This window comes from Cavia porcellus, unplaced genomic scaffold (genome assembly GCF_034190915.1).
Source record: "Cavia porcellus strain 051 isolate PalLab524CR breed Dunkin Hartley unplaced genomic scaffold, mCavPor4.1 scaffold_31, whole genome shotgun sequence".
Taxonomy (NCBI): Eukaryota; Metazoa; Chordata; class Mammalia; order Rodentia; family Caviidae; genus Cavia; species Cavia porcellus.
Genome location: NW_026947514.1, coordinates 40,428,957 through 40,454,302, shown reverse-complemented (window position 1 = coordinate 40,454,302; position 25,346 = coordinate 40,428,957). Strand labels below are relative to the sequence as shown.

The window sequence follows — 25,346 nt, the reverse complement described above, 5'->3', positions numbered from 1 at the left end:
AATACATGCTTCATGACCTAGCACATTACTGTATATTACTCAGGTTGAATTTCAAAACAATTTAAATGTTTCTAGACAAGAGGGGCTGTAATTCATTACTTCTCTACATCTTGTACCATTTATTTACATTAGCTGCCAGGCTTCTAAACATACGTATTTGAGTTTGTGATTAATGATTGAGATCAGGGTTTTGCAATTTGGGGGGGGGCTGCTTTTTAAGGCTTTTCAGGCTAACAGGCAAATCAGGGACATTATATAGGTACTGAGGAGATAGAATATATACTTTTTTTTTTTTTTACAAAATTCAAAATATAATTAATTACAATTTTTGTATTTTTTTGGAGTAACACTGCCTTTAATTGGAAACCTAGTTTTGACCTATCTTCAAAGTCAACTGCAAATAATCACCCTGTTAATGGTTACTTATGAATGAAGTTTTACATTTTAAGTCTTTTCATACTAACAGATACCATTAAATGTTTTTCAGTCTAGCACAGTGGTGGTGAACCTATGGATAAGTTCTGCACAGGGCTGTTTGTATCACTAAGAACTAACAGGTGCACCATCATTGATTTGAGTACACACTAACTGAGCATATTCATTATTTGGTAGGAATCTGTAAAACTGAATAATTCTTTCCATGACATCTGCCTTTTAACTGTCATTAATCACTTCCAGTTGAAGATTAGCTAGAAACTCAACTGCAGTTAGGTTTTGAAATGGGGAACTTTTCTTGGTCTTGCACCAAGACCTCCCAAAATACTAAATTTAATATACCCACTAATTTGCATGGATAGAAATGTTTAATTTTTGAACAGCAAGAAAGATGTATAAAGTAAAATACTGGAATCCAAATGTTAAGTTTTACTACAGTATATTTCACATTAAAGTTGTTTTAATCTTAGGTTGTATTCTTTAAGAAATATTACCAGGTCTTCAACAAAATATAATTTCTAGTCATTCATTTCCAAAATTGTGTTTGAATGCTGCCTGTTAAGAAAAACTTAAATCCTGACTTCTAAACTCAAAACATTACAAAATGTTAATACACAGATACAACTGAGGTAGGGCAGATTAAAATATTCACTTTCAACTTCTGGCAAAACTCAAGGAATTAAGAATGGTTCAGAATTTTTCCGCAAGGGACTTGCTGAAGAGTGATGTAGTAAATAGCTATAGGCTAAACTCTTGACATTTTCACTTTATAGATTTGTTCAACAAAGACTTTTTCTGTTTTTTAGCCACTGCCAGTTATAACACTTTAGGAGATGCCACTTTAGGCTGTACAGAATTGGCGTTTTCTTGACTCCTTTGAAAATATTCATCCATAGCTGCTCCATGCATAATATTCATAGAAGATGATTCAGTAATCACTTCAAGCTTGGCAGTAACACCTGAAATAATACTAAGCAGTATTAGAAACATCTGTGTACCCATTAAGAGGCAAAGCCATTCAGAATTATTTGCCTTTTTAATTGACTACTGGCAATGCTTCAACTGTCCTTAACTCTGAGTAACTGTTCTTGGGAAAGTCTAATAGTCTTCAGTTTAATTTTCCTTGGACATTCTTTGCCTTCCTTTTGTATCTCCTTACTTGCTTTCTAGTGCTCTCCAATTTCATAGTTTTCAGATGTGTCAAAATACTATTTTGATTCTTTACAACCATTTGAAAAGTAGGGTGGCCATAAGGTGGGCCAGACTTAGCTGGCAGGATATAGTCTACCTACCTATGACCTAAATCATTTTTTAAAATTACCTTGATTGTAGTAATTGGTAGTGTAGGTGTAGTTATGTAAAATTACTACACTCTTCAATAAAGAATAACTATAAAATGGTGTTAGTGGTTTGCTACGGTACCTTACCTTCAAAAATTTTTCCGAGAGCAACAATATTAAGCTTACTATCCTTTTTGTTTTTTTTGAGACAGGGCTTGTCATGTTTACTAGATAAGCCTCAAACTCAGTCCTCTTCCCTGAGCTTCACAAATCACTGGGATTACATGCACGCACCATTAAACATATTTATCTAATAAAAAACTAGATATAGTTTAGATTTTAAAATACTAATTGTGATCATTAATCCTGGTTTGTCAACTTCTTTGGAATAAGAAGTGCCTGATTATTAAAGCATGTTCCTGGGTATGTCTGGGTTGCATGGCCTTGGGTACTTCTTAAGGCCCCCAACAAATTTTTCTCAGGCAGTGTTCCTTGCTATTTCCTGGCCACTAAGAACTAAACAGATTTGCTCTCATGCCTGTTTCATGTTTCTGCCTTGGAGGCTGCCAACTATGTATTGAACCTTCTGAAAAATTGAGCTAATTCAGCCTTTAAGTCGTGGGTATCTTAATGTGTCTCAACAATGGGAAAGCTAATATAGTTATATAGTATGATTTAGATAAAAAGTTTTCATCGAAACTTTAACTTGGTAATGGTAAGATAGCCGGGAAAAATATTAAAGAGTTCAATATTAAATGTTTATGAAATTATACAAATTATATTTCACTACATAAAAGTACAGTGGTGAGAAAACATTTCCAGTTAAGTGTCTGGAGCAGTTTCTGTTTTTTCTTCTAAAAAGTCATTATCTTTCCTCTGCCGTTTAACAGATGGTTCTTCATCATTCTCTGTAACAAACACAGAAAACCTCTTTCAGATAAGGTATTTAACAGTTAAGTGTACTTTAAAAATATATAGGCATTTTAAAGATTTTTTTAATGTAGTAATCTTTAACATGAAATAACATTTTTGTGAATTTATTAGGTTAATGAAAGACTCCTATTTTAGAATGAACCATGTCCCTACTAAAATTTTGAGAAGCAAGTCAAATTGAAAGGCCATAGATCCTGTTGTTTTTTGGTACCAGAGATCGAACTCACGATCTTGTGCTTACCAGGCAAGCACTTGAGCTGCTGAGCTAAATCCCAAGCCCAGGACCATGGATCTTAAATTGAAATAACTTAGAGTTAGTCTAATCTCTTAATTTCAAGTTTATTAAGTATGTATATTCCAAAGAAATCTACATGAAAAGTATTATACTTTACTTTTTTTGTCTTTTTCCTTTTTATCGGTACCGGGGATCGAACTCACGACTGCCTGTTTGCAAGGCAGGTGTTTATGCCACTGAGCTAAATCCCCAGCCCCTATACTTTACATTTAATTCACTAGGAATTGCTCACCTAGATTGATGGTCTGGTTCTTGTAGAGTACAGAAGCTGGAATCTGAAAGGTGATGCATAGCATTACTTTGTTAGGGGCCACGTTTCTTACACTGTGAACTGAACTGCACGTCTCCAAGGAGATGCCTAACGCAGCTCCAGCACGTTGCTGAACATCCTGAACAGGATTAGCATCTTTGGAAAAACTGTAACAGTGCACTCTGGGAAGCAGTTCACTGCTGCACGGCTGCCCATCTAAAAGTGATCTGAAAGTACTGAGAAACTCTATGGCCTTAGCTGGCAGGTTCATGATTATGTGGATGGACGGTTTTCTTTCTTCTGCCAATTCCAGCTGCTGCTGTAACTCTTTTCTGACTGGTCCCTGGAGGAAGTCTTTCCCATCCAAATTGAAGACCTTCACCTTTTGGTCCACTTTATTTAATTTACAGTTGTGCAACAGCCATTTATGAGATTCGGGATTGAGATCATTGGCAAACACAGTGCAGTTTTTCTTTGCTGCTGGAATGGTAAAGGGCCCGACCCCAGCAAAAACATCAAATAGAACATCCTCAGATTTGAGAAGGTCTGTGATACGGCCATGTTCTGTAGAGAGGCGAGGATTCCAATATACTTTTGAAAAATCAAATTCATAAGTATAGTTGTTTTCTCGAACCTGAAAAGGTATGGTTTTGGTTAATCTGCTTGATACTAAATTTTGGTCACTGATGCTAGACAGATATGTGTACGTGCGTACTGACACACAAATTTAACTTTAGTATACTACCAGAGCAAATAACAGGATTTAAAGACATTTAAATTTGAATCTAGATGTTTATGCTATTTATGGGACAGTTAGTATCCTGTGTTACACTTGTTCATGAGAAAATTCATCTCTTCAAAGCCAAATAGCTCTCTCATTTCTAAAAGACTATAAATTGTTGTTTCCAAATCACATGAAGAATTTTTTAGTAAGACCAACTGACTGGCTTAATTATTTTCTTAGGTCACCAGATGGAGAAGGAAAAATCATATAATTTGAAACAACACACCATACATATCTTCCTAGTATGTAGTTAAGTTGTTGATAACACTTCCACCTAGCAAATAAGCTTCCTTCTTCTGAGTTTTTAGTAGAAGGGAGGCATAATTTTGAGTATTTTACTAAGTCTTTACTTGAACTTTGCAACTTTCCCACCTATAAATTATACCAAGTATAAAGAATGAGTCATTCCTATATTTTCTTTCTTTTCCCAAATCTTACTTTCAGGAGTAAACTAAATACATACACTTAAGCTAAATCACAACCAAAAGTAAATAAGACTGTAACATTTCTTTCAGGTCCATCACAGACACATTAGAACATCAAAAATAAAACTAAAATTCTAGTTGTGCAACCTCAGCCATCACTCTAAGTTCATTATTTTATGAACAAAGAATCAAAGACCAGAACTTTCCAAAGTTAAATAAATCCAATAGAGATACATCCTCTATCTCCTGCTTTCCTGGACTTTTAACTGCAAATTTATGTGGACTTTTTTTTCTCTCCTGAACCATAGCAGATGCTCTTGCCAAAGTAGGCAGGTTCCAGAGTGGAACATGTTCATGGAAGCTTTTGCCAACTGAAAGTCTCTCCAGGTACAACTAGGAAAGTTTAAATGTCTTGAGAACTACATGTTACAACTTGCTTTTTTGTCACTTTTCCTGGCAGTTGGCAATTTACTTAAAGAAATATGGAACTAAAAAACTGTGATAACCCACTGTATCCTGATGTCAGAATTCAACCAATTTTTCTGAGAAGGCTTTTCTGTAAATATTATCCCACCAATAACATGTAAGTTCTCAGATTTTTACATATTCAGCAATATTAGGTGTTACATATTTTTAATTTTTTTAATCTATTTTGATTCTAAACACTATTCTTGATACACATCCTACTAGGAGATAATAGAGTATTCTGTACCTTGGTCATCATGTTCTCTTCTCCAGATAGCAGTTCCATTTCAAAGTTTCGATATGTATTGTCAATATTATTGATTTTATTTACTGCTGAAGTGATTCCTGGATTTTTGTCAATCATAACTTGGCCTAAAAGATAGAAATTAATAGTAAATATTGCCTATTCATTATAAAGTGAATGCTACAACTGAAAATATTTAACAGAAATAAGTTATATTTTCTTTTGGCCTATAGATTTAAAACTACCCTACCTAGTGGGTGCAATGCTGCATACAACTCTAGAGTGGAACAGGATACTAAAATTAATTTCTAATATACACAATGTATGAGTATAAGAAATATACACAAAATGTATGGATATAAGAAAAAAATTTGAGGCAGTAGACTATACCTAATATTTGTCCACATTTTTACTAACTCTCAAATGTACTAATACAAGTAAGAAACAAGGTAGAACACAGGGAAGTGGGGAAGAATGAAAAAAAGAGATGTGAAGACCTGGGCAACAAATGGTCTCAGAAAACATCAGCAAAAACATCTGCCTGTCGCCATGGGCCTCAAGCCAAATGTCTGTTTTACTGTGGGCTTGAACAAATGCTTTCACTTTGGAAAGGTGTAAGCAAAACAAAAGAAACATTGATTCTTTAGAATCTGATCTAAATAAAACGTTCTTTTCATCAAATATTCATAATAGCAGAAAAGCTACAAAAATAGTAAAATACATCAGAAATGACATATCAAAGATGCCCTTTTACAGTTTATTTTTTGTTAGCACTTTAGAAATTTATAATTATCTCACTGCACACAAGAAGATAACGATTTGTAACTTATTAAAAATAATAATACAAATATGCTGAAATACTAGAATTTCCCTTTTACTGATACTTGGACACCTGATTTTGCAAATGATAGTATCAATATTTTCTAAGCAATCACTGCTCTTTTCCTGGTCTGCTTCAGATATCTGGATTCAGCTTTTAAAGTATAGAAGTGAATTTTAAATGAGGAATGTAATTTAAAAAATAAGCAGTTCTGAAGTTCTATAGTAAAATCTTTAAAACCATAACTGTATGGAAATTCTTTATTTTTATTTTTAACCTTTGAGTGCCCCTTTATGAGTTTTAAAAAATAGGCAGGCCAAAGGAATTTTTGAGTTGGGGGGCAATAACTTGTATAAAAGTCTACACCTGACATCTGTACTCAGTCAACAATTGTAAGGATCTACTCAGGTATTTATTATACTACCACTGTACATTATCAATCCCTCTCATCAATAAAAAAAAAGTTAATGGCTAATAGCAGAGTTCTAAAATACTACCCATGCAAAGCACTGAGTACCAGATATTAAGTCTGAAAATAATTCCCAGCAGTTGTGAAAATTTCTATTTTTAAGGAATCTAGAGAATATATGTGTATCAAATATTTATATAAGGATAAATGTAATTTTGAGTAGTCCTCTACTTCTATCTTCTAAAGAATTAAAGCTTTACATTTAAATCTGTATATACAGAGGTAGGACATTAACAATAAGCATTGTTTCTAAAAGGCTGGAACCTCTAAGAAACAAAGTTTGGTGCCTAACATAGAAGAGGCTTAATTAATGTTGACTCAATAAAAGCCTAAATAAACTGTGTTGTCCTTTTGTCTACGGAAACCCTGTATTTTTAAAACCTAGTACTAAACACTATCTTGAAGACCTCATAGTCTTGCACACTAAAACAAATTCTGTTCAGTGTAGAATACTTTTGTACTGGTATACAAAAGCCTAGACCAATTATTTAGACCTTGCTATGCTCTGAGAAGAGTACACAGATTGTCCCTCAAAAGAGGGTATGCAGCTCAAAGTTTGGCTTAAGATTACAACAATAAATTGTCCCTGTGTAGCATTTCAAAAATGATTTTCAAAACAAAAAATTAGAATTTTCCAACTGCTTTCTAGTACATGAACATTACAGTAACACACCTACCAATCAAATGCTTGAATGGTAGCTGATGATCTCGAAGATTCAGGTGTACAATATGTCCTACTCTGCTAAACCCTGAAATCACATCTTGACCTTCAGGAAGCACAGCTCCCAAGATCTCTTCTGACTTAAAGTTTTCATAAGTTAGTTCCAAATTATATTTAGATATCTGCGGACTGACATTAAGTTGACTTAAAATACTGAGTTCTGCTTTTTCAAAGGAATCATGAGTAATTATTTTATAGGGATCCAACATAATTAATCTGCATTCTTCATCTTCTGGATCTTCAATCACACGCTTTATGCCAGGGCGCTGCAGTGCTGACCTTTTAAGGGATCGCAACAATCTGTTGGCTATTTCTTTCCTCACTTTAAGCACTGGAATGGTGACTGTCTTTTTAAAAGCTGTCCTATCAAGGTTTTTCATTCCACGAACATTAGAAGGTGGTGAAAACAGTTCAGACTTGCTCTTACTTGCTTCCATTTCTGCCATGGTTGAGAATACTTTTCTTTGAAATAAGAAGAAAATACCAGGTACTTTCCTAAGCTTCTGTGTAAGCGTTGTCCATGCTAGCGGAATCAACAATTTGGATTCAGTTGAGTTACAGCTTTTTACTTTCAAAAGTCTTGAGAATCCAAATGGCCTCCATAAGATTCTTTAAAAGAAAAATGCACTTATTAAAAAAAAATACCATGAAATTACAAATGAACATATTTACAGTGGCTTCTGAGAATAAAAATGTAACTTGTTTCAAATATCCTGCTAAACAAAACTTTTAATGCTGTGGAAGAAGTATACTAGCTTTTCCAGGATAGCACGACTTTTATTACTTGCAATTTCTGCCCTGCTGCTGCCTGGATGGAGGAATTAATGATCCATCCACCCGGTTGCACTCATTGACCTTCTTACATTGACCTTTTTTACAGAATGCAGTTAGGACTGGAATCTAGGATGTGAGCTAAAAAATCATCTACAAAAGAATCATCTACAATATTAGGCGATGTTTACTGGGTATTCCTAAGCTTACAGATGCTCATTGTAGCAGATGCTGTGTTATCAGTATTGAGAGTCCAGCAGTGGCATACTGCTTTTGTAAATGAGCTTTGTAAACGAAGAGCCCCAAATAAGTTAACTCACACGGTCTCACTGCAGGTAAGTGATTAAGGAAGAATTTAAAATCCAAGCAAGCCTGGCCTCAGTGTGTCTTTATATCGTATATTGCCAAGTTGTCTGTCTTTGATGCTTTACTGCCATCGGTCCTGTCTACAACTAGAGGCTTCTGCATTTTCAAAAGAGGTTTTGCAGCGTCTTTTTAAAATTTTATTCTTTGCTGAGTCTTTTAAGCACTGTATCTGTTACTCACGTTTCCTTCGTAAGTACCTAATAGGCGATTATGGTGCGAAAAGCGCCGCACAATTCTGTACCGCAACGAAGTTAAAGTTCACGCTCAGCGTTCAAACTGGCCTAACACTTCACAAGCTGAGCGACCCCGGGGTAAATCACCGAATCCGAGTCTCAGTTTCTTAACTGTAAAATGTGTCAAAGGCTGTATCAAAAGGCCTCGCTGCCCAGTTCCGGACCTAAACTCGGCATGCGGGCAGGATACGTCACGACCGGTTAGTCGCAGCGAACCGGTACCGCCGCTGACCCGGCCGTCACCCCACCAGCTGTGCCTTTCCGAGTCCGGGTGAAGCTCCCCAGCTGGCTTGGTGACCAGACCCCTCACCTCATACTCCGGTGTGCTTGGGAAACGGAGGCCAGGTGGTGCAGTCCGCGGCTGCGTCATCACTGTGCGCGGCCAAGAGAGCGCGCGTCACCAGACTTCACGATTTCCTGCGCTCTTCCCTTCCCCGTGCGGAACAGAGTGCGGAAGGACCGGCTCGTAGCTCCACCTCCGGCGCGAGGAAAGGAGGGCCGGAGTCGAGGTTCGCGCATGGACCTGGTGGTCAGCAAAGGAGCGGCATGGAGGCGTCCTGGGGGAGCAGCAGCGCCGAGTGGGGCTGGTACCTCTCGGCCCAGCAGCCTGGAGACTCGGCAGCTGAGGAGCTGCGCCCGTTGCTAAGCAACGTAAGTGCTCCGCGGGTTTCCAGGCACTGAAGCCCCCAGAGAAAGGGAAAAGCCAAGAGTCCGATTTCCGGAGGTGGGACCCTCAGACAGCGCCAGACATCCTGAAGAGGTCGGGGGAGCCAGGCGTGGGACCTTGGCTGCGCACGCTGTGGAGAGAAAAGTTGAAAAAAAAAAAAAAGAAAAAAGAAAAGGTCCCGCCACGGACCTCCTGCAGGTCTGGGAGGTCTTTGCAATTGTCCCGAGATGTTTCTTTTCTCACCTGGCCTCCCCAGCGGAGGAGGAGGGTAGGCGGCCCAGTGATAAGCACCAAACTGCGATTTAAACCCTCGCTGCGGACCCCACCTGAACTCCGGTTCAGGGCGAATGCTCGGAGGCCCAGCTGTGTTCCCAGCCTCTGCGCTCCAGGAATCCTCTTTCTATGTGCATGTGGAATCCTTGCTCTGTTGCAGTTGTTGTTTTGCTTCCAGCTGCTATTTGGGGCAAAGGGTTTCCACGGATATATTTGCCAAAACAATGTGACTTGCTTCCATTATATTGTCAATGCACGTAGTCCTGACCATCCTTACAGTTGGGTAGATTTATTAATTATATAAATAAGGATTAAGTTTGCAGTCCTAGTAACTGGAAAGGAAGAGTTGACAGCAGTTCTAAGCTGACTCGGGGATTCTTCAGAAATCACATGAGCTGAGGCCAACGTCCTTATGTAGGTCTCCACCCCATTCCTATGCTATCTTCCTTCTTCTGTGGAAGGAATTCACAAGATTAATCACAAGGCTCTCCCTGAACACTGCCTGGCCTCTGTACAGACAGATGGGACTCTTCCTGGGAGCTCTGGATTCCTGGGGCACCAATTAGGAGGTGAGAAGGAAAGGAAAGTATTGTCCGTGAACAGCCTGATGATTTGCAGATGTTGTCCATGACCATTCCGTGGTTTTTAAATGAAATTTGAATTTGACCATCCAGAAATTTAACACCATTGAATTTCTGTACTTACAGGAACTTCATAGACAAAGATCTTCAGGAGTTTCGTTTGGTTTTTCAGTCTTTAATTTGATGAATGCCATCATGGGAAGTGGCATTCTTGGCCTAGCTTATGTTATGGCTAATACTGGTATCCTTGGATTTAGGTGAGTTTTTTTCCCGTATTTTACCATTCCACTCCTTTTTTCCCGCGTTTTAATCGTATTCTGAAAGCAAAGGAGTAGGTTCCATAGCTAGCTATAAAATTTCTAGCTAGATTATTTCTGAAGTTAAAACTTTTTTTTCTCTGTAGCTTCAAAGGATGCTATTTTTAGTTAGGCATCACTTAAAGATAGAGCATATTTTCACAAATGCCTTCTTAGAAGGTATTGTTGTTCTTACCTAGATGGCATTACTTGTCACACACTTACGCATATCATACAGCCTGTTGCTCCAGGAAGTAGACCTGTAAAGTAAATGTTACTTTTTTTTTTTTTTTTAATCGGTACCAGGGATCGAACTCACGACCGCCTGCTTGCAAGGCAGGTGCTTATGCCACTGAGCTAAATCCCCAGCCCTAGTAAACATTACTTTACAGAATCCTATATTCAGTGTAACACAATGATATTTTACCTAACCATATTTCAAGTGTAGAAAAGATATAGTGAAAATACAGTATTAACAATTTTACACCTGTGTAGAGTGCTTACCATGAATGGAGCTTGCAGGACTGGAAGGTGCTCTAGGTAAGTCAGTCAATGGTGAGTGAATGTGAAGGTCTAGGGTGCTATGCTGGACTTTATAAACACTGCACACGTGGTCTCTCCCACACTTACAAAAAATGCTTTTTTGGGGCTGGGGATTTAGCTCAGCGGCATAAGCGCCTGCCTTGCAAGCAGGCAGTTGTGTGTTCGATCCCTGGTACCGATAAAAAATGCTTTTCTTTCTTCAAATAATAGATTAACCTTTACTTTAGTTTTTCACAAACATTTCTTTAAAGGGACTAAAACAGAACAGTAAAGTGAAGCAAAACAAAATAGTAGTAAGACAGTGGAAAATCCACAATCATTACTATATTACATACTATTATCCTTTAAATGGTTACCCAGACCGCTGACCCCGGACATTTTAATTTTTAAACTTTTTTTTTTATTTTATTTAAAAGGAAAAAGAGAAAAAACGAAACAAAACAAAGCTGTGTAAGGGTACAAGTAATATAGAACTACAAAAAAAAAAAAAAAAAAACAAAAAAAAAACAATAAGAAATCACCAGTTAATAGATGACACATTATCATCTTAGAGATAGTTGCTCAAGTCACAGTATCAAAGCATACAAAGTGGACATTCAAACAGTGAGACTGCAAACAGTTGTGTTCAATGATCCAACCCAAAACATTAATATGGTCAGCTCTTTAACACCCCTAAACACACTTGCAGCTGTATCCTTTAGAGCACTTTTTTTCCCTCTCTTTTTTACAACAAAATTTACACATTTTGGGTTTTATTACTCCTTAGTTCTTACTACTTTTTTTTTTGGGGGGGGGAGTCAAATATGGCAAAGCAAAGCTGTCAGTCAAAACCAAGGATAGACATAGTACATGATGTAAAAACAGAGTACAAGGTTATCAACAATGGTTACCATAATGCCTCTTGCTTCCTTAAAAAGAATTGTCTATCTCATTAGATATTATAAAGTTGAACAATTTTTAAACTTTTTGACTCTTGTAATAACATGAGCTTAAAACCAGCACACTGTATACTTATACAAAAATATTTCCTTTATGTCCTTATTCTATAAGCTTTCCATATTTAAATTATTTTATATTTTACACCTTTTATTAAAAACTAAGACACACACATTAGCCTAGGCTTACACGGGGTCAGGTCACTGTCTTCCTATATCCTGTTTCACTGGAAAGTCTTAAGGGATGGTAGCACAGATTGTGCTGCCACCTCCTGTGATGACAATGCCTTCCTCAGCTAGGTGTGGTGGTGAGCACCTGTAACCCCAGCACTCTGAGAAGCTAAGCTAGAAGGTTAAGTTTGCTTCGCCGGGGCATATTAGTGAGTTAGTAAGATCTTATCTCAAAATTTAAAACATAGTTTTTATAAGGGGCTGTGAATGTCGCTCTGTGCAGAAGCCCTGGGTTCAGTAGCACACGCACACACACACACACACACACACACACACACACATGCACAAAAGCAAATAACCCCAGTGCTGCCTGTGGACTACCTCCCTAAAAGACTTCTGTGAGGCTGCTTTTCAGTTAACTTTTTTTCATAATTAGAAAGTGTACACTCTAAAACAGTAATAAATAGTAAACACAGCCAGGGATTTAGCTCAGTGGCACAAGTGCCTGCCTGGCATGTGCAATCCCTAGTACCCCCCACCAAAAAAAATAGTAGACACATAAGCTAGGAGCACAGTCATTTATTGTCATTATCAAGTATTTTGTACTGTAGATAATTGACTAGTAGCACAGTAGGTTTGTTTATATCAGCACTGCCACAGCATTTTCATGATATGTTGCAACACCGTGTTAGGACAGCTGTGATTCCTTTGGTGATAGGAATTTTCTAGCTCTGTTCGTCTCATCCGACCACCATCATATATGCAAACCTTTATGGACCAAAATGCTATCATGTAATATGTGACTCTGGCTAATTTTTAAAAATAGAATTTGCTTTATATCCATAAGAACCGGTTTATTCAGCTTCTGCATTTGTGTCTAATTGGCTAGAGTGAATCAAAAGTTGTCAGCCGTGTAGGTTACTGATCAATTACAATTTTTCAGTTCAAATAAAGCACATAAGCTTTTCATTCTCTCCATCTCCTCTCCCTCTCATTAAATAGTCTCATTTTGCTTTCTGAGGCCAGACACATGTTCTATGCCTATTCCTTTTCATCTTTAAGTCTTGGCCCGTAGGCTGACATAGAAACCTTTCCTGGCTCTGTACTCCCATAGTACTTTGTATATTTATTTCATTACTATAATTTGTAGTTGTGAGTTGTTTGCAAGTTACTCTTCTCCCTAAACTCTGAAATCACTTAGGACTAGATCTTATCCTCAGCATCTGGCACCGTGGATAACAGATGAATGCATAAGTTCATTTTGTTTGTTTTACCAGTAGAAGCAGAGTTTTTAACAAGGAAATTTAAAATATACAGAATCTGATTTAGGGTTATTTCTTGCTCTTATTCCAAATCTCTTGATAAGCAAATCAGCTTTTAAGTAACCAATTTGCTTTTGTTGTGGACTGTGTTTTTTTGTGGGCTTTTGTAATTTTTGAACTGGAAAACTGTATGCATCACCTCAAGGAAATCACATTCAGAGGATTTACCTTTTGGTTCTCCTTATAATGTTTATATATATATATATATATACATACACACACTATGGTCTTACATGTAGATGAATACTGCACATGTCCCTTTTGGTAATAATTTATTGTTGTTTTTTAAGGTCTCTGGAAGTCAGTTTAATCATAGGTGAACTTTCACCTCTCAACCTTGCTGCTTATTAATTAAGTTTGTCACTAAGTTAGGGTTTCTTTAAGTAGTGGGGAATAGTGTCCCTGGGGACAGCTCTTGCTGGTACCTTGTCATGCCAATATCTTCCTAAGGATAGGTAGAGAATTATTCCTGCTATTTCTTTTCACAGTGTTGGTAGGAGAACCTGAATCCTTACATTGTTTGTACAGTTTTCAGATTGTATCACTAGAAGTGTGTTCATTGTATTGTTTTATTTTGATTTAGACAGTGAGTGTATGTTAAATAAGTGCAAGGAAATACAGTGCTAATGTTACCAGTGAAGAAATGGTAAGGAGGGTCATACCACGGAATGGGCGACAGGTAAGACAAACAGAAGACGGTGAATTTCATAACTAACTTAGATCCAGACCTAGAAAAGAATAAAAAAATAGTCATAAAAGGGAAATGCCTTGCAAGCAGGCAGTCGTGAGTTCGATCCCCGGTACCAATAAAAAGGAAAAAGACAAAAAAAAAGAGAAATGCCTGGATTTTGAGTGACTGAATCAGCAGTCAGCAGACAGAAATGCAAAAAGAGGAAGTTTGTGTGTTTGTATGCACTGTATTTTTTAAAAATTTGTTTTTCTCATTTCATGTTTTATTTTGAAACTAGTATATTTTCATTTAAATAAAATTCATTAGATGTACAAAAACAGAAAAATATCTTGCATGGTTTTTTTTTTTATAATCATAATTCTACTACTCAGGTAGTCCTTATAAACCCTTAAATGTGAAGATATTTGTTTGGTAATGAGATGCCATGAAAAAGACAAATTTTGCTGGGTGTAGTGACACACATCTATAGTCTGAGGCTGAGGCTGAGGCTGAGGCTGGAGGATTGCAAATTTGAGGCCAGTCTGGGCAACTGAACGAGACCCTATCTAAAAATAAAAAGTGCGGGTAGTTTAGTGTAGAATGCTCCATGGGTTTAATCCCAGGTACCAGAAAGTTCTGACCTTGTGACCTTTTATATTTTAGTTTCTTGCTGCTGTTAGTCGCTCTTGTGGCTTCTTACTCAGTTCATCTCCTGCTTAGTATGTGTATTCAGACAGGTAAGTACAACTACTATGCTATTTCATTTGATGAAGAAATCCCTTGAGTTTGTACATATAATATCTTAAATCTAATTACTGGGGCTAGGAGGGATATAGTTTGGGGGTGGGGTGTGTAGTTTAAGGTAGGATGTATATTTAGCATGGACAAGGCCCTTGGTTCAGCCCTCAGCACCAAAGGAGATGGGAACACCTAATTTTCAGTGGGCATCTGCTATTAATAGGGTGCCTGGAATGGAAAATTTTGAAATGCCTAGGATTTGCACAACCAGTTCTATGGAAGCTGTTGAAGGACCGGATGAGAAGGGGAAACTAGCAATCCCTTGCCTTCCTCCACAAAACACAGTGTAGTTTTCTGGGTTAGTGTAAAAAAGGTACCTATAAGGTGTTCATAGGAGCCAACCTTTGGGGGATCAGTAGACAGACATTACTTCTGTGGTGATCCCCTCTTAAAGGAGCCCACCTGCCTAGATCTACGCCACCTTTTGTGCCCATCTGCCTGCTAGACATAGCATAATTAGCATAATTAGGCATAATTAGGAGTGTCAAAAAGAAGGTCACAAAGCTTGGGATTTATTTAGATAAACTTAAATATTTTTACTTTTGAATCTAGAATAAAGTAATTTTTCCTAAGTGACAGAAGTATGTGCAACTAATACAGTTTATGTTTGGGTTTTTTCATTTGGAATTTTATTGTGAATAAATTCTTTAAATTGCAATAAATAAAGGTATATGAATCAAAGAACCATTTATAAGATTTTCCTTTTGTCATTAACAAATATTCTGCATCCATTGATCCTCATTCTTTTATCTGTGTATTCTCTCTTTCAATTAGTCAGTTTTGAAGCCAAACTCATAATCATAATTCTTGTATGAGTGGGTTCAATTCCCTCTATTAGGTTTTGTGGCTTTTAGAAGCAGAGCAGATACACAAAAGAAAATTTTTAAGTAGAACTGTTGTCCACAGAAACAGGTAAAAGAAGCCTGAGGTGTCTTTTTGTAAGAGTTTAAAAATTCTTCAGAATATACTTTTGAAAGCACTGGTCTAGTTTGTTTCCCTAAAAGTTGTGTATTTATCAGAAGCACCTGATGGTATTTTGTGGACAGATTTTTCAACTATCCTCTAGGAGTTCCTTACAAAACCATCTCAGGATCCAACACCTGTAACTTCTAGCAGTGCTTCTAAATGCATGCCTCTGTTCACAGTGACTTTGCAGACAAAAATGCTAGGAAACAGTACAAAGAAATGTATTGTTTTTAATAGAATCCCAAATCTAGGAATAATCATTTTTCAGTAAATATATTTGTAATCTTGCTGAACTTGACTGGAATTTTAATTTTGAAATTTTGCTTCTTTGTGTGAAAAAATTATTTTTATGAATTTAGATAATGTATCTAACATTCTAATACATTCTTTAATGAAGTCTACTAAAAAATTAATACTTTGGTAAACGATACAGCAATTATGTCATCAGTAACTGAAATGTTTTATTAATTGCAGTTGAGAGTAATATTCAGTTTGTAGAGATCTGTATTTGTTCCCTTTTTTTGGTATAATTTAACTTTAAAATTCTGACACTGTTATTCTTTCTGTAACTCTGGGGCATGAAAAGTGAAAACACTTGTTTCTCTTTCTTTTTTCTCTTTCTTTGATTTGTGTAGCTTACTCGGATCCATGAACTAATTTCCTCATAGCTCTTCATTCCTACTGATGCACCTGTCTTGCACTGATTGAATTCCTTCAGTCAATATAGAATTCTCTGTGGAGGTAGGCTTTTTTCCCAATACATCACATAAGACTAAAGAATAATATGTAAGTTTTTCCTGTCAGTTTGTTGAACTATCACAAAGGAGTGTAATGTTTAGATTGGATCCATTGTTCAGAAAAAGAGCTATTATAAGTCTTATTATTATAAGAAATTAGAGGGCCTGAAGGCCATGCTAAATAAAATAAAACAGACATAGAAAGAAAATTTCTGTGTGTTCTCATGTGTGGAATCTTAAGTCAAATACATAGAAATAAAAACTAGAACTGTGTCTGCATGGTTACTGAGAAAGAGAGATGGAAAGTCAATCAAAAAGTACAAAGCTTACAGAATGAGTAAGTCTACAACACTAATGTATAACATGTTGACTAATAGTTTCCATAGTTAATAGTGTATACTCTACTGGAAATCTGCTAAGAAAGTAGACTTCAGGTGGTTTTCACATATCCACATATGTATCAATAAGGTAACTTTGTGAGAATGTGGTATTTAATTGACTGTCTTAATCATTTCACAGTGTATATCTCAACATCACATAGTACACCCTCTAGGCTACACATCCTATGTATTTCCAATTATATAACATTCTAGAAAAGGCAAAACTATGGAGACAGTAAAAAGACCAGTTGTTGCCAATAGGAGGTAAGATGAGTAAACAGCACAGAAGACTTTCAGGGCTGTGAAATGAATCTGTTACATTATAATGGGATTATGCATCATTATACATTTGTCAAGACCCAAGGAATGTACAATACCAAAAGTGTCCCCTAATGTAAAATATGAACTTATGTGACACTGATGTATCAAAGCAGATTCATTGATTTTAACAAACGTGCCACTGTGGCACAAGATGTTGATAGTTTGGGAGGCTAGCCATGTAGGGAACCAGGAGATATATGGAACTCTGTACTTTCTGCTCAATTTTTCTATGAACTTAAAAGCTCTAAAAGTATACTCCACTAAGGAAAACACAAGCAAAGCAAGTATCTTAGTTACTTTTTACTTGTTGTTGAGACAAAATACCTGACACCCAAAGTTAGGAAAGAAAAAGTTTATTTCTTACAGTTTTTTGGAGTTCTCAGTCCATACTCAGTTGGCTCCAAGGCAGTGTGGCATGGCAGGGCAGCCATTCATGGCAGCTGCAAACAGCAAAAGCTAAAGCAAAAGAGTGAGACACACCTCTCCCCTTATATTATATCGTTGCTCCACCCCTAGGCACATCTTCAATCCCAGTGCTAGACGACAAACCAATCACAAACACTAGATTCTTCCGCATCCATGTTACATGAGGCCGGGGGGGGGGGGGGGATATATCATCTATAACAGAAACAGTATCTTGGTGTCTTTCTTTGCTGAGGCAAAGTACTTGATACCCACAATCTGAAGGAGGACAGGTTTGACTCATATTTTCAGCCTGTAGTCTGCTGTCTCCAGAGCAGAAGGTCATGGCAGAGGGACATAGTGGAAAAAAAGTTGCTCTGTCATGGCAGCCAGGAAGAGAGAGAATCAAGGAGCCAGCATGGAAGATTTACCCTTTAGGTTGCATCCCCATTGACCTTCCTCAGTCCAGACCCCAGCTTGCAATGGTGCCCTCTGCCATTTCACTCACCAGTGGATGAAGTCATCTCCTAATACAGTGCCCCTGTGATCCAGCAACCTTCAAAGCTACACTTTTAGGCTATGAGAATTGGGGAGCAGGGGATTCCAGATCTAAACCATTAACACGGAGGAAAAGAAAAAACAGACAATAAATGTTCTACATGAAAACTTCCAAAGTAATTACTATACTTAGTAACTGCAGAGAACCAAGAGAAGATAAAGCATCCTTGAGACAAGAACAAGAAATAATTAAAGGACTCTATTCAAAAAACACAAGTCCTAGAAGTCAAAAACATCTTTAATAGTTGAGTTGGAAGAAGTAAGGAAATTTCCTGAGGTAGAATAGGGGAAAAAAGAATTTAAGAATGGGAAAAACAGGGCTGGGAATATAGTTCAGTGGCACAAGTGCCTGCCAGGCAAGCACAGGGTCGTGAGTTCAATCTCTTAAAAAAGGAAAAACAGAACAAAACAAAACAAAAAGAATGGGGGAAAGAAAAAGCAAGAAAAACAGAAAAGCAACACAGGAGGCCAAACATACAAATTATAGGAATTCCACAAAGACCAAAGAGATAAGATGGGATAATAGATTTTCCTGAGAATAATTTACAAAGTTGTGACTGAAGAAAATTGAATTATTAGAAGGATTCCTCCTAGTATCCAGTATAATAATTGTAAAATAATTCGTACCAATATACATAGTGAATGCTCAGGAATCCATGAGCACCTTAGAAGTTCACAGAAAAAAAAAATCTTCATCATAAATAAACCTCAAAAATCAAGAACCTTTGTGACAAAGGTCTTCCCAAGAGCAATGCTGTAAAATAGATTATGAAACAGTACCTTAAATTCTCACGGAGAATTGTTTTGTTGTGTTGAGTTTTTGAGACAGACTCTCACTGTGTAATTCAGGCTGGCCTTGAACTCACTCTGTGGCTCCTGCTAGTCTTGAACTCACAGTGATCCTCGTGTTTCAGCCTCCTGAGTGTTAGGATTACAGGTGTGTGCCACCATGCCTGGCTTCAAGGAAAACAATTTTAATACAGAATTCTATACCCAGCCAAACTATCATTTAACTGTGAAGTTTGCATAATGCTACTTTCATATATGCAAATTTTCAAACAATAGTCTCCCAAGCATACTTACTTAACAATGGAAGATTTCCTTTGCCAATCTTGGGAACAGCAAAGAAATGGGATCTAGCACCAGGGAGAAGTAAGCGAAATTCCCAGACTGTCAATTGAGCAGCAGATCTAAACACCACCTATATTTTAGAGTATTTTTCACAAGCGACACTGCACAGTCTTTTCTCCTGGTGACACCACACTCAAGGTTGTGTTAGTAAAAAGATAAGAAACTTTTATTTATTCCCCAAGTTAAGAGAGTGTCCTTCCCACTTGTCAGTCTAGCTCCAATTTATACTAATGATGCCTGAGTATGCTCAAAGTCAGGCTTGGCTACAATGGAAATCTAGGAATAAAATACTAACTGAATGAAGAGAAAGAAGAGAACTAAAAGAAAGAACTAGATTAAATAGTGTGGGAGGAGTTAAGGATGAGAGGAGCTGATATCTGAGTGAATGTGAATAGTAAGGGAGGAAATGCCTAGTGTATCCCCCCGAGTTTTCTGGTTTGGGCCAGTGAGTTATCGATAGTGTCATTAATAGAGGGAGAAACATAGTGGAGGTGGCTCAAAGTAAAAACAAGCTCAGTTTCACAGATGAAGACTTTGAAGTGTATATAAGTGGACAGGTCTTAGAAGTGAATCACAGGATAGAGGTTCATTTAGTCATTTAATATTATTTTATCTACTACAGATAGTGATAAAGAAGAACCAGTTCTTTGAAAAAGCTCAGCTTATAAGAGAGACAAAAAATATAGGCAAGTAATTTATAATGTAGTATGCTAAATGTAACAGCTATGTGCAAAGTCTGATAATTGCTTAGAACAGAACATGATATGCAAAGATACAAAGGAATATCATGCATACTGTATCAAGGTACTTAAATTAGTTTACTGCTCTTGGTAGTTAAGATACAAAGGAGAAAATTCAACTGGTAAGTAGACAGGTCTCAGAGCCTTAAGAATAAGAGGCAGTGAGAGAGGCCAGTAAGGTTGCTGATGTCAAGGAACATATGAGAAAAGAGAATTTTGGTCCAGCCTAAAGGCTAGACTTAAGTCTCTTTATCTGAGAAAGAATACACAGTTCCCTTTATTCTTCTTCCAAAAAAGCAAAGTTACTTTATGAAGGTTTTAATTTCTTAATAACAACAAAAAAGTAAAGAGTGAAATGACCTTTTTTGGATTTCCATTTTGTTTTTTTGAAGCAAAACAATTTTACATTAAAACCCTCTGAAGCCATGATTTTATTTTTATTTTAAAGAAAACAAAATTTCAAACAACATAAGAGGGTAACAATAATTAATACATTGCATATTATTATCTTTAAATTAGTTACTCAGAGTACCAGATGGTGGCATTTAATTGTCCAAATAGTATTAGCACAAACCTATCTCTTCACTGAACTAAGAGAAATTATAACTGTCTTAGCTATACATACATACATATATATATATATATATTTTTTTTTTTTTTTTTGGTCTTTTTTCCTTTTTATCGGTACCAGGGATCGAACTCACGACTGCCTGCTTGCAAGGCAGGTGCTTTATGCCGCTGAGCTAAATCCCCAGCCCCAATATACATATATTTTTGAAGTCATTATTTTCAGTGCCCTTTTTTATAACAAATATTTTCTAAATTCTCCTTTTACTACATGAAATGAAATTTTCGGATACTGTGACCTATCTGTGGTTGGTTGACCCCTCAAAAGTCAGCTTTGACCAGAATTTCAGGGCAGAAGCCCGAGCTGCATGAGTCCTAGCTGACCAGGTTTGGCCACCTATCCCACAATGCCAGTCTAGGAGATGAGCAACACTCAAGGACAGGAAAGGGGTTTAATCAGATAAAGATGCTCAAGTTCTGTCTTTGAGGAGCTGACAAAAGCTTTGAAGTTTCGTAGAAAAGAGGCACAAGGCAAGGGTTGGGATTTGCGTTGTTGGGGGTGCCTTGCTGGCAGTGGTCAAGCCTTGATGTCTTGGTATGGCTTTGGGAAATCTCACAGGAGGCATCATTGCTTGGGGGAGTAATTTAGTTCCCACCATAAGATCATGAGGGGACAGTTTTTGTTTCCATCATGGGATTGTCTGTGAAGCTCTGCATTCTTGGAACCCAAGGTGACTGCAGATTAGGACCAAGCTGGAGATTTCTAGGCATTGCTCCTGGAGATCTAACATTTGTGAAAGCTGGAAACTAGATATCCCTGCAAATCCTGAAAATCACTTTAGTTACCTTTATGGTGGTGTCCCAAGACTTGAAGAAGGATGAGATGGGCCAGGTAGACTTTAAACTAATGAACCTGGCATTATAGACACTGCTGATGTGATTAATATGCCCATAGGCACAGCTGAGCAGATATCTGATCCAGAGTTTCGGGGCAATCCAGTTTCCTTCTGCTTTTAGTTACCCATCACATCTTCAGGTCTAACCTCTAGGTCTGGTTACACAGCCACACCCTAAACCCTGGAGCGTATTGGTACTATTTTTGGTATAAAAGAACTCTGCAGATGTAATTAAATTAAGGATGTTGAGGTGGGAGATTATCTTGGCAGTCCCCAGGTTCAGTCACGTGTCATGGAGAGAAGATAACAGGAAGGAAAAGGGCAGTGTGACCACACGCAGGGCCTGGAGTCACAGGACCACAAATCAAGGCATGATAGCAGTTACCAAAACCTGGAAGAATCTTGGAATGGATTTTCTCCAGAGCCTTTCAGACATTGACACCTTGATTTTGACCCAGTGTAACTGATTTTGGACTTCCAACCTCCAGACCTGTGCAGGAATACATTTCTGTTGTTTTAAGCCACCAAGTTTGTGGTGAATTGTTACAAGACCTATAGGAACTACTATATACTACTCATATATAATTTTGTAGCAGTAAAATAAAGGAAAAACAAAATCAAAGTAAATGTTGGTGATAGGATTTTTGCATTCAGGAATTAATTTCTGGTAAAGTTCCAAACGTGTCTCCTACATTTATATGGTAATTGTATTCCTGGAAAATTCAGTTTATGTTCATTAACCATTAACTGTTTGTCTTAGTTATTTTTCTCTCTTATTGTTGAGACAAAATACCTGATGCCCAAAGATAGGGATAGTTAGGAATCAGGTTTATTTCTTATACATTGGAGGTTTCAGTCCATACTGTTGGCTCTAAGGCAAAATGACATGGCTGAGGGGCAGCAGTTCATGGTGGCTGCAAACAGCAAGTGGGAAAGCAAGAGAGGAAGACATGCCTTCTTCCTGCCATTATACTGTGTGCTGGCTCCACCCCTGGGCAGGTGTAGCACTCATACCACCAATCCGAGCACTAGACAACGAGCCAATCACAAACTCTAGATTTGGCCTTGTCCATGATTGCATGAGATTTGGGGGAGCAGATCTCAACATAAACTATAACGCTGTTGTTTTCATAGCATCTTCCATGTACTTGAATGCACAGACACACACACAGGGCAGTTAGTAAAAGTTGGGTACATGAGTGATGAATAGATGACTGTATTAGAACTGCAGGGAGATTATATTTTGTAAGTTCCAAAATTAACATGCAAGGTAAAAATTATGTGTAGTCAAAGTAACCTTTCAAAATTTTGTATGTAGCATGTAAAGTATTCACTATTTACATGACATGTTGAACATAGACATATCCTCTTTTCTAGAGAGCTAACAACTGGTGTTTTTTGTTTGTTGGTTTGGTTTGGTTTTCAGCACTATTCTGGGTTTCCTGGGAAGGCTGTAGATTGCTTTCTGGTCATGGTGCATTCCATTCAGCACTATGAGATGCTCTCACTGTGAGAAGCACCCAGAACACAGCTGACTGAAACACAATAAATTTGCATTTTCCAAATCATAGCTCATTATGGGTATTTGTTTACTATTTGGAGTCGGAATCAGCTATCCACAATTATTTTTAGTGTAGTTCTGTACATCTGCAATTAATTAAGTGAAATGGGGTTCCGTCTTCAAATGGACTCTATTCCTGCCTCATCCTTTTCATTAGTGCTTCTCTCCTGGGTTTGACTTTTCTCCCCCAGAGCAGCTGGCAGTATGTGGAGTCACTCATACCTGAGGATGCATGTGGTATGTGAGCATTGTTGGTATAGAGGGCATAGAGGCTGGCAGTGCTGTTGAGCATCCTGCTGGACACAGGGCACCCTGGAAAGCAGGAAATTGCCTGACCCAGGATATCCCAGTGAAGTGGGGAAGCCTGAGTGCGCTCGCTGTGCACATCTCCCAGTGTACTTCCTCAGTCTTCTGCCTGGTGTTAGAGTAAGTGCTCCCTTGGCAGAAGCGGGAGCTGTGAGGGTTCCGCGGAGAAGGTGGGTGCAAATCCTTGTGAGGTCAGCATTTTCAGTTTCACTTTTTGTTATTTTTATCAAAGTTGTTATATGCTTCCACAAACATATGTATGCACTGATGAAGGACTCAGCAGAGTTCTCTGCCCATTTTGCCCCACAATTTGTTACATTTCCCAGAGTTAACAGTTAAAACAGTTTGGTTTTTACTTCTTTTTATAGTTGCCTTTCTAAGTCTAAATAATAGTAGTATGTTATTAGTTGATGTAAGAGATTATCTGTCACATCTTCATTGCAAAAGGTGAGGATTGGCTAGGTTTAGTGGAGCATGCCTGTAGTCTCAGCACACAGGAGACTGAGGCAGGAGGATCACCATGAGTCTGAGGCCAGGCTGGGTTATAAAATGAGTTCAAGACCAGCCTGAACTACACAGTGAGAACTTGTCTCAAAAAACAACAAACAAAACCCAATTGTGAGGATTTAGTACAGATACACTAATCTCTCTCCTTCCGTCTTCAGATTTTCATTAGTTTCTATTCAGTATTCAGTGGAATTTGTTTGTTTATTTCTTTCTATCAACTTCAATAGACTCTTTTGACTCTGTCTCCTCCACCCTACTTTTCTACCACTGAACTACATGTCCAACCCTTTTACTGTTGCAAGATGGAATCTTGTTAAATTGCTGTCCTTGAACTTGGCATCTTTTTGCCCCAGCCTCCCAAGCAGTTGAGATTGTAGGTGTGTGCCACTGCCCTCAGCTTTAACTCTCCATCTTACTGATTCAGTATCAGGTGCTCTTGTCTTTACATTTTCATCTGTGCCCGCCTTCCTTCTCATAGTCTCTGCTCTCCCCTTTACACTGACATCACTGATAGTGTTTACTTGGTGTTTTATAATTATTTTAAGTTGTTCATGGTTTTATCCATAGGTTGAATCTGAAAGTTGAAGTTACTGCATGGCATGTATAGGCTATGAGCTGAGTAGTGTACTGAGATCCCAGCATTCGCTGCACGCAGCACCACGGCTTCCATTCCCGTTTGGAAGACAGTTCCTAGATGATCGGGTTCTGTTTTCTTTCTCTGCAGAGGAGCTCTGAAATCAGTCAGTCAGTACACTGACATTGAATCCACATTGTGAAAACTCTGAAGTGGTTGTAAAATTGCAGAGTGCATACTTAGAAATGAGTCACATACGTGCATACTGGTAGAAAAAAGGTGAGAGAAAAATGATGGAAAACACAAGAAAGAAAAGAATTTTAGAATAATAAGGGTACATTCCAAATGGCCAGCTTTCAGGGTTGGACTGTGTTTGAATAGCTAATGTCCCTCATTCCAGATCCAAAGATAATATTGCTGCTGCTGAATCTTGGGCTCTGTACTCTAACCAGAGTTTATTAATTGTCCTGTTTCATTGAGGAAAAAATGCAAAGCAGACAGAACACTGGAGTAACTAGCTGGAAATATTCCATTATTTCATGGGAAGTAGCTTTCCAAATGATTCCTGTGGAGACCAAACTCCTGGTCTAGCCAAAATAGCACTAAAGTGTGCCTTGCTGGTACATTAAAAAAGAAAATTTCCCCCAATTCACTTGATTAAGATTTATAGCCTCTCTGTTCCCGCAGAACATAGCATTGATTTTTTAATATCAAAAAATAAGTTTCCAAAATAGATTGCTAATGTTGCTTTCAGTTATTTAAGGAAGATTGTGCCAAGTGCCACTTATATAAATCCTGTAAAAGATTGAGTTAACTGTATAATCTTTATAATTAATATTATTTCTGGCCTATAGGAATTTGCTGTTCATTTGGCTGGATATTACCGTATCTTACTTTTGCATCTCTCAAAACATCTTTCATAAAATGTTGATTATATGAGACAACCAAAAAAA

The 25,346-nt window shown here is 37.6% G+C and overlaps 2 protein-coding genes across 4 annotated transcripts in view; one reads left to right on the top strand and one right to left on the bottom strand.

Moving 5' to 3' along the window:
* Nucleotides 1-857: 857 nt before the first annotated feature.
* Trmt5 (tRNA methyltransferase 5) lies at nt 858-8,940 on the bottom strand. Of its 3 annotated transcripts, none has more exons than XM_003472498.5 (5): nt 8,802-8,940; nt 7,078-7,730; nt 5,115-5,239; nt 3,176-3,827; nt 858-2,623 (listed from the first exon to the last, which is right to left on the bottom strand). In XM_003472498.5, exons 1-5 carry the CDS (start codon nt 8,804-8,806, stop codon nt 2,538-2,540), a joined length of 1,521 nt encoding a protein of 506 aa, XP_003472546.2. In that variant the 5' UTR covers nt 8,807-8,940; the 3' UTR covers nt 858-2,537. The 3 variants fall into 3 exon arrangements, with proteins under 3 accessions (XP_003472546.2, XP_063096929.1, XP_063096928.1); XM_063240859.1 differs by having other exon boundaries at nt 7,549-7,730; XM_063240858.1 differs by lacking the exon at nt 8,802-8,940 and adding an exon at nt 8,439-8,630.
* A 24-nt stretch (nt 8,941-8,964) lies between these two features.
* Slc38a6 (solute carrier family 38 member 6) overlaps nt 8,965-25,346 on the top strand; it is a 54,974-nt gene continuing 38,592 nt past the window's right edge. The window contains exons 1-3 of the mRNA XM_003472499.5: nt 8,965-9,142; nt 10,139-10,269; nt 14,613-14,686. Coding sequence (XP_003472547.2) covers nt 9,038-9,142; nt 10,139-10,269; nt 14,613-14,686 — 310 coding nt within the window. The 5' untranslated portion in view covers nt 8,965-9,037. The remainder of the gene's footprint in view (nt 9,143-10,138; nt 10,270-14,612; nt 14,687-25,346) is intronic.